The following is a 10,000-nucleotide window of genomic DNA, read 5'->3' as shown; positions in this document are numbered from 1 at the left end:
AAAGGATTTAGGAGTCATAGTCAGCTCCAATCTCGGTCAAAGGATACAGTGTACTGGGGCTAGAAATAAGGCGAATAGGGTACTAGGATTCATATTTAGAAGTGTTAAAAGCAGAAGCCCAGAGGTAATATTAAAATTATGCTTGGCGCTGGTTAGACCACATCTTGACTATGCAGTATAATTCTGGTCCCCACATTATAGAAAAGATATAGCTCTATTGAAGTTAGTGCAAAGGAGGATGCCTAAAAAGATACAGGGCATGAGGAATATTCCCTATTAAGCGAGACTGAAGAAACTCAATCTGCATTCCTTAGAGAGACTTAGGTTAAGAGGAGACCTGATAGAAGTATTTAAGTGGTATAAGGGTATTAACAAAGAGGACATGAACGAATATTTTAGGATCAGTAACGGGAACAGAACCAGAAATAATGTGTTTAAGCTTGAAAAATTCAGGATTAGGAGAAATGGGAAGAAACTGGTTTTCAAACAGAGTGGTTGATGAGTGGAACGGACTCAGTGGTCATGTAGTCAGGGCTGAGTCAATAGAGAGGTCTAAAAGAAGAATGGATAAATTTATGGATGGAGATGATAGATGGAATTAGGTAGCTTTAATCATACAGGGACTGCCACGTGTAGGCCTGGCGGCCTCTTGCAGATTCCCTCTTTTTTTATGTTCTTATGTTCTTAATCCTTCAGGAAGTCAATAGATCACGCAAGGACACCATAGAAGGCCTGGCTTTTGATATTTCTAAGTTTTTTGATTGGGGCAGAGAAAACTTAGTAGTGTTCAATGTCTGAAAGAGTCAATTCCTCTATCTATCAACTCGATACAACCTTCCAGACAGCTATCTCTTCTTCAATGACATTCAGCTGTCCCCGTCTTCTACATTGAATATCCTCAGTCTGTCTTTTACTCATAATCTAAACTGGAAACTTTACATCTCATCTCTTGCTAAAATAGCCTCTAAGAAATTAGACGTTCTGAGGTGTCTCCGCCAGTTTTTCTCGCTCCTCCAACTGCTAACTCTGTACAACGGCCTTATCCGTCCTTAATGGAGTACTTATTTGCATGTTTGGGGGATTCCACTCACATAGTTTGGTAGACAGGGTGGAATCAAAAGCTTTTCTTCTCATCAACTCCCCTCCTCTGACTGACTATCTTCAGACTTTTTCTCACCGCCGTTTTTTTCTTTTTTTTTTTTAAGCCCTGGCCTATACCGCCTGTAAGTAACTTGAAGAGTACTGGAAACGCTGTTAAGCTTCTACTCATTAGTAGCGCAGGCAATTTTATCTAAAGTGGTACCCATATTAGGGCCCATATTACCACCCAAGCACATCTTTGGTGTAACCACCTAGAATTTGGAGGTCACATGTAGGCAACTTTAAACCACTCCACAAATGGCAAAATATCAAGGCGATATGTGGTGCGACTCGAACCTTTGCGTGCAGGTCTGCCAGATGTGGGGTCCACGCTCACCACCTTATCCACTATACCACCGCCTCCCAATATAGTTTAGCTTATTGGTAAAGTAATTCTTTGCTATCTTTTATCGCTATTTTCATGCTAACTACTCTATTGATCTTGCTGACTGCATGCTTCCCCTTTTGCGGCCTCGCTGCTCAAGGCTTTCTTCTTCCTCTCACCCCTATTCTGTCGAGCTCTATATTGCAAGAGTTAACCAGTACTCTAATTCATTCATAACTTTCTCTGGTAAACTATGGAACTCCCTGCCTGCTTCTGTATTTCCATATTCCTACGACTTGACTTTTTCTAAGAGGAAGGTTTCAAGACATTTGTCCCTGAATTTTGTATAACTCATCATATATAATCTTTAAGGTAACTGGCAACCCAGTGGGCATTTTTTTATTTTTTATTTTTTTTGCCCTTGGCCAGTTTCCCCTCCTGCATATGTATATATATATATATATATATATATATATATATATATATATATATATATATATATATATATATATATATATATATATATATATTGCCAACAGATACAAAGTCATTAGATTCCCAGAAGCTTCACTAAGCACTGAAGGATGGGTACAGCTGGCGCAGGGCCTGGCAAAGGCTGGAATAAGAGTACGGAAGGGTATGAGGATGCCATTCTCTAATGTCACTCTGGACAACGCACAGTATATTAACGAGTCAACAAAACATTTACTCAGAGCGAAAGAGTCCAGAAGGTAACTATTTATTATTATTATTATTATCATTATTATTATTATTATTATTATTATTATTATTATTATTATTATTATTATTATTATTACTATCATTATTATAGTGTGTGTGTGTGTGTGTGTGTGTGTGTGTGTGTGTGTGTGTGTGTGTGTGTGTGTGTGTGTGTGTGTGTGTGTGTGTGTTTATAGGGACTGTCTTCAGCCTCCCCATAAACATGCATCTTTGTATTCCTTTAGTAATCCTGCAATTCTGTGACATTCTGGTTTTGCTACACAGAGAACCGGAGTGCATGTTATGGCTGTAAGGCTGCCCTTGAAGGAAATCTTGCTGTTGCAGTACTGACCACATGGCCTGCCAGAAGAGGAACAGCTGGTGTGATTACTTACATCGATAGTGACCAGTTGTGTTTGATTAAAATATGTCTGTTACTTTTTTTTGTTTTTTTTTTATAAAGATAACTGATGAAAATAGATCAATGAAAAAATGAAGATGATGTCGATGTTGTCAGTCAGGTAGTCGGTTTTATAAAGCAGTGTTTTTTTACCTAATGACAATATTCCCCACAAACTCATCCATTATTATTCATCATGACAGGCAATCTATCTGTATTTCTCCTTTTAATTTCATAATACATTACCCATTACTAATCTTTCTTGCTTCATATCAATGTTTGAATTCCCTATGTAAATATTACCACAATTCAACAACAATAAATGCTTATCTGCTTAATCCAGCAGTTTTATTATAGCTTCCAATAATAGTAGCAACAATAATAACAATAATGATAACAACAACAACAATAATAATAATAATAATAATAATAATAATAATAATAATAATAATAATAATAACAATAATAACAATGATATTAACAATAATAATAATAATAGTAATAATAATAATAATAATAATAATACCAATAATAGTAATAATAATAATAATATTAATAATAATAACAACAATAATAATAATAATAATAATAATAATAATAATAATAATAATGATAATTGTGAAAATAATAATAATAATAATAACAATAATAACGATAATAATAATAATAATGATAATAATAATAATAATAATAATAATAATAATAATAATAATAATAATAATAATAATAATAATGATAATAATAATAATAATAATAATAATAATAATAATAATAATAATTCCTAGATAAAGAATTCGTGGACCATAATATCGCATCATACTAGGTGTGTTCGATTAACTTGATAATAGATTAAATTAGTGCGCCGCTCTCATCACCGCAGCGCGTCCTTGACTTCCCTGTAAAGTCACCAGAAGGAAAGGAGCCTTGTGGCAAACACTTGATGCTACTACAGGTTGGAAAGAAAAGCAATGTTTACTGCCATAGATTAATATTTTATTGTATCAGCTGATCAGCCTAACTTAATGAAGGTACATTTTGCCCACATTTAGATCAGCCAGTCAGAAGTCGTTCTCCTGTGAACGACAAAGGTTAGCATCTTACTGACAGGATCCATTCTTGCATTTTCCGCCGCTCTTGCACGGAGAACCTTCTGCAGCAGGTTCTCCTGTGCTTTGGGTATACGTGTATATGTAATACCCTTCTTGTTGTTTCCACTGACACACCAGAAGGTAGCAGAGCGAATTCTCAGAAACAGACGTGGAGGCGTAAGCGCCACTCTGCCCAGTGGCTGCCTGGCACTGCTGGTCCATGCTCACCTTCTCCCCGGGTAGCGTGGACGACAAGGTGATCTGCGAGGTAGCCGTGTCGGTGTGCAGGCATGCGGCACTGTTACTTGAGACGTACGCCTTCATCAGACTTTGGGAGCACGAAGAAAATAACAGCTTGTTGGAGTTACCTTGTATGTAGCTCATGAGGAAGCCGTCGTTCCAGGAGCAGGATGCGGCGTCTCCAGACCCGTCGTGTGGCGCACCCAAGTTGTGTGCCACCTCGTGGGCAGCGGTCATCACGCCCGTGTACAGAGCAGAGTCTTCGCCCATTGCTGTGTTATAAGATTTCGAGTTGCTCGGTGCTACAACGCAGGCGGCGCTAAGCCAAGCAATGCCTGCAAGACCCTTCTGTATCGCGCCATCCTCCACGCTGGCCATGTCCTTGCCAGTCATGAGGTACACCATGTCGTGTGGCGGCAGAGAGTCTCTCTTCTCGAAAGCCCATTTGCTCAGCGATTCCAGGGTGTTATCGCCGTTGATATAATTTTGAGTGAGAATGTTGTCATTGATGTAGGTCTCGTCAGAGGAATCGCTGACGATGAGGGCGCCAGCCAGGACCAGCTTGATTTTAGGGTCGGTCATGGTGGCGAACCTTAGATTGACAGCGTTCCAAAACACCCCCAGGTAGTTCTTCACATTCGTACTGGAGCCCAGCTTGGCCGTCAGGGTGCTGTCCACGACAATGTACATTTCAACGGTGGCGGAGGTCTCGGCCCGACTGGTGGTGGTGGATGAGTACTTGCTGCGTACTTCTTCAGGCACTTGCAAGTAGTCACTGACGTGTTGTACTGGTTCAAGCTCATAATTCTGACGCACGGCTTCGTGTTTCCCGTCAGCAGCAGTGTTAAGGGCGAGGGAAGGAGAAATGAATCCCTCTACCCCAGCAGCGGTCAGCCGCACAACGCTGCCACCCTCACGGTCTTCGTACAAGTCACTGGCGTTATCATCTTTGTCATGGGCGATATCTTCGATGATGACACGTCCTTGTTCATCCCTGGATGTGATCTGCAGCCTGAATCCCTTTGCGAAGGGAGTGGGGGCTGGCTGCAGGCGGAGAGAGTGGCGTTGGTTGAATGCATCCACTTGAAGCCGTAGAGGTGAACTAGATGAGCGAGCAGTTCCCAGACGAAGAGTAGCAGAAGACCTTTGGAGGGACTGCGACCCAAGCGTTGAAGCGTAGGCGTGCGCAGCCCACACGCACAACAGGAGGAAAATTGGTGAGGTCTTCATGACTGTCCGTGGTGGAATGGCACTGCTTAGCGACGTAGCCTTTTTTATAGCGAGTCGCCTCCATTAATTGAAGTAAATAATGTCAGTTGAATCAGTTTTCTGCTTCAATGTTTTTTTAGTAGACACTGAACTTTAAAAAGGTTCACCGCTGAAGGCCTTTGAAGGTTGTGAGTGGAAGTTCAGCCTTGACAACCACACAAATAAATCAAAAGGAGATACAGGTGAGCAGTTAATGACATGATGATAGTGAAGCGATGGACGCATTCACCAAAATATTTTTGAATATCCATATTAGGGGACAAAGAGTAATGACGATTCAAATAGAGTGCAAATACACCTTTCATCTCAACAGCAGGGCAGCACGGAAGCGCACATTTGTTCAACTATCTCACCTTTCATTCGTGTGATTTACTCTGATTGAAACGGTTAAAAAAACGTACGTGAAAGAGAAATAAGGAAAATAAATATATAAATTATTCACTCAACCATAAAGAGAGAGAGAGAGAGAGAGAGAGAGAGAGAGAGAGAGAGAGAGAGAGAGAGAGAGAAAGGGGGAGCTCATTGAGTTTGTATCAACAGACACATCGAGAGCTACAAGATGGAAGGATTAAGACAAAGTTTAGTTTAGGTTAGGTTAAGTTTATTCTTTTTAGTGGGTAATGGAGGAGCAAAAGCATTTTAGAAATAAAAAGATACTGTTGTCTACAGCATTAGCCTTCAAATTTATGAAATATATTTACTCTGATTAAGTAGTAAAGTTAGATCGAATAATGATAAATTGAAAAATACTATAAAATATAAAAGAAAAAATATATATGTGCATGACAGGCTAAAAGTAATTTCACAGGTATGGTTCAGGACGAAGCCCCTCAACAACCCTGATCATGACCTGACGACCACTGACCAGTAGTGTCCCCCAAGGAGTGAGCCTTCCTCTAAATTAGAGATACACAACTTAGGTGCATGGTGCATTTCAGGAGTGAAGCACGTCTTCAAAATATACATGGAAATAATGGGCCTACATGCCATGGCCAGTGTGTAAGTTAGTGCATATTAAAAGCAGAAATTATAGAAAAGAACTGCGTTATGTTGCGGAATTAGCCTTTAGTATCAAATGATTCAAGATTTCTTTCTACTTCACATTCATCATCTCATTATGTTTCCCTTATACTTTACATTCTTCGTAAACATGTATTCTACATGCCACTTTGAATTTTATGCTCGGAACGCATACCATCTTAAAGAAAATTCCCTGTTGTTTTTCATGACAATGTTTCCCCATATTTGGTCAAAATATTCACACTATATATATATATATATATATATATATATATATATATATATATATATATATATATATATATATATATATATATATATATATATATATATATATATATATATATATATATATATATATATATATATATATATATATATATATATATATATATATATATATATATATATATATATATATATATATATATATATATATATATATATATATATATATATATATATATATATATATATATATATATATATATATATATATATATATATATATATATATATATATATATATATATATATATATATATATATATATATATATATATATATATATATATATATATATATATATATATATATATATATATATATATATATATATATATATATATATATATATATATATATATATATATATATATATATATATATATATATATATATATATATATATATATATATATATATATATATATATATATATATATATATATATATATATATATATATATATATATATATATATATATATATATATCACATATCTTAATTCTCTCTCTACATTAAGAAGCCTTCTCATATTACTTCATTCATTCTGGAAACCCTAGAAATCCTTAACCATAGTATATTCAGTCAGTTTCCTTAAACAAATAGAGGTTTTCCTGTCTCCATGTTTCCATTTATCCAACTTTTCCTTAAAGTTATGCACATTATGTGTTGTAACAACTTCATTATTCAATGCATTCCACTTTTCCACAGATCTATGTGGAAAATTGTATTTTCCAATATCCTTCACACACTGTCTCATCCTGATCTTCTTTACATTTCCTCTTGTTCTTCTATCTACTTCTTTACTTTGTATATCTTTTCAATGCCATTGACTATCTTGTACATTGTTATGTTATTAGGTCTCCTCATTCTCTTCTATGTTGTAAGGTTGGCAGTCCCATTTCCTTCAGCCTTTCTTCATATGTTAGGTCCTTTAGTTCTGGCACCATCTTTGTAGCAATCTTCTGTATCCGTTCTAATCTTCTTATATAATTTTTAGAGCTCGGAGACCACACCACAGCTGCATATTCCAGCTTTGGACGTATCATGCTTGTGATAATTTTTTCATCATATCTTTGTCCATGAATTGAAATGCCACTCTTATATTAGTCAACATTTTATATGATAATCCAAATATCTTGCTTATGTGTTTTTCAGGGTTCAGATTTTCCTGTATAATCACTCCCAGATCTTTTTCCTCTTTAGTCTTCATTATTTGTTCCTCTCCCATCAGATAGTTCCATACGAGTCTTCTCTTGCTCTTTCCTAGTTCCATTACGTGACATTTCTTGGTATTGAACTCCAATTTCCACTTCTTACTTCACTCATGTATTTTGTTTATAGCAACAAACAGTCCTCCCGGGTTTTGATCACTCTTAGCAGCTTTGCATCAGCAAATAAATTTGTATAACTGTTTACCCCATTGTGAATGTCGTTTACATAAATCTAAAATATAATGTGGGATAACACTGACCCTTGTGGCACTCTGCTTGTTACTTTACCCCAAGATGAGTATGTATCTCTGATCACAGTTCTCATCTACCTGTCCCTTGTCTATTCTATCAAAGTTCCTCGCAGTCCTCCTATGTTCTCTAGTTTCCAAAGTAGTCTTCCATGAGGGACTTTATCAAAAGCCTTTTTTTTTATATCCAGGTATACTGTGTCCACCCATCCATCCCTGCTTTCCAGTCCTTCTATTACTCTCGAGTAGAAGCTTAATAAGTTCGACACACATGACCATCCTGTCCTGAACCCAAATTGTCTTTTTTAATATGTAAGTGTATGTGTGTGTGTGTGTGTGTGTGTGTGTGTGTGTGTGTGTGTGTGTGTTCACTGTTTGATCTGCTGCAGTCTCTGACGAGACAGCCAGACGTTACCCTACGGAGCGAGTTCAGAGCTCATTATTTCCGATCTTCGGATAGGCCTGAGACCAGGCACACACCACACACCGTGTGTGTGTGTGTGTGTGTGTGTGTGTGTGTGTGTGTGTGTGTGTGTGTGTGTGTGTGTGTGTGTGTGTCTGTGAAAATGACTTGTGAGAGGATATCAAAGAGTGACATTGAGGATAGTTATGATAAATTTTGCATATTTACAGGAATCCACGTTTCTGTAAAGAGGGTAACACGAGAGGCGATCACCCGTCCATTGCCAGATGTTAAAAGCATACATCTAATCTTATCCTGCGTCGGTGAGCCAGATATCAAGACAGCTTATGGTATTGCAGAAGATTTGTGTCCCATGAAGAAAGAGTGAGTATATATATATATATATATATATATATATATATATATATATATATATATATATATATATATATATATATATATATATATATATATATATATATATATATATATATATATATATATATATATATATATATATCTATCTATCTATCTATCTATCTGGCTTCAACTAAATCCAAGTAGTTACTCTCTAACTAAATTACTCTGTGCTATCTATCTCTCCTTTAACTCCTCTGACTATAGTAAATTCTTTGACTATTTAACTTTTAAAGTAGCACACATTCTGTCCCTCTACCCTTTCGCAGAGATCTCCATCTTTGGATATTTTAATGTTCACCACCAGCTTTGGTTTTCCTCTCACTTCACTGACCATCCTGGTGAGCTAGCCTTCGGCTTTGCTATTTTCCATGACCTAGAGCAACTGGTGCAACACCTTACTCGTACTCCTGATCGACTTGGAGATGCAATTAACATTCTTGACTTTTGCCTTACCTCCAATCTTTCTACTTATGCTGTTACCCTATCTTCTCCGTTGGCCTCCTCCGATCACAATCTCACATCTGTTTCCTATTTTCTTAATCCCTCCTGAGCATCCCTGAAAGTGGAGGTGCCTCTGGCGTCTTGCCTCATCTAGATGGGGGGAGCTGAGGAGGTATTATGCTGATTTTCTTTGGAATAATTACTGTTTCCATGTCAGAGACCCATCTCAGTGTGCTGAACGCATAATAGAAGCGTGGCATGGAAGCGTACATTCCTCATTCTTTTTCTCAACCTAATTCTTCCAAACCTTGGTTGAACACAGCTTATTCTCATGCTATACATGAAAAAGAGGTTGTCCACAAAAGGTACTTGAACCTTCCATCTCTTGAATCTCATGCACTTTATATTTCTGCCCAGAATCATGCCAAGTCTGTTATTCAACTTGCCAAACACTCCTTCCTAAATAAAAAATGTCAAAAATTTTCAAACTCTAACTCCCCTCAAGGCTTTTTGGCATCTGGCCAAAAACATCTCCAATAACTTTACTTCTTCATCTTTCCCTCCTTTATTTTATCCTGATGGCACCACTGCCATCTCTTAACTCTAAAGCTGAACTCTTTTCTCAAACCTTCACTAATAATTCCACCTTGGATGATTCTGGGCTTGTCCTTTCCTCTCCTCCTCCCTCTGACTATTTCATGCCTACAATTAAAGTTCTTCGTAATGATGTTTTCCATGCCCTCGCTGGCCTAAACCCTTGGAAGGCTTATGGACCTGATGGGGTCCC

General features: G+C 37.0%; 2 protein-coding genes across 9 annotated transcripts in view; one reads left to right on the top strand and one right to left on the bottom strand.

The window, feature by feature from the left end:
• LOC123512171 overlaps positions 1-2,923 on the top strand; it is a 97,618-nt gene extending 94,695 nt beyond the window's left edge. For 5 of the 8 annotated variants that reach the window (XM_045268397.1, XM_045268395.1, XM_045268396.1 and 2 more), the window contains 2 exons: positions 2,005-2,196; positions 2,471-2,923. In XM_045268397.1, the coding sequence (XP_045124332.1) occupies positions 2,005-2,196; positions 2,471-2,498 (220 nt within the window). In that variant the 3' untranslated portion in view covers positions 2,499-2,923. Of the gene's footprint in view, positions 1-2,004; positions 2,197-2,470 lie in introns of those variants that run through there. The other 3 variants (XR_006677037.1, XM_045268398.1, XM_045268401.1) reach the window with 3 other exon arrangements.
• A 633-nt stretch (positions 2,924-3,556) lies between these two features.
• Positions 3,557-5,172, bottom strand: LOC123512339 (venom metalloproteinase antarease-like TtrivMP_A). Its single transcript, XM_045268678.1, has one exon. The coding sequence runs from the start codon at positions 5,141-5,143 to the stop codon at positions 3,683-3,685; it is 1,461 nt and encodes a 486-aa protein (XP_045124613.1). The 5' UTR covers positions 5,144-5,172; the 3' UTR covers positions 3,557-3,682.
• Positions 5,173-10,000: the final 4,828 nt, after the last annotated feature.

The sequence above is a fragment of the Portunus trituberculatus genome, chromosome 33, assembly GCF_017591435.1.
Source record: "Portunus trituberculatus isolate SZX2019 chromosome 33, ASM1759143v1, whole genome shotgun sequence".
Lineage (NCBI taxonomy): Eukaryota > Metazoa > Arthropoda > Malacostraca > Decapoda > Portunidae > Portunus > Portunus trituberculatus.
The sequence above is the reverse complement of the archived record's forward strand: the minus strand, read 5'-3'. Positions and strand labels throughout refer to the sequence as shown.

Excerpts from the sequence above, each read along its gene's own strand:
- LOC123512339 (XM_045268678.1), bottom strand. The coding sequence starts at position 5,143 with ATGAAGACCTCACCAATTTTCCTCCTGTTGTGCGTGTGGGCTGCGCAC.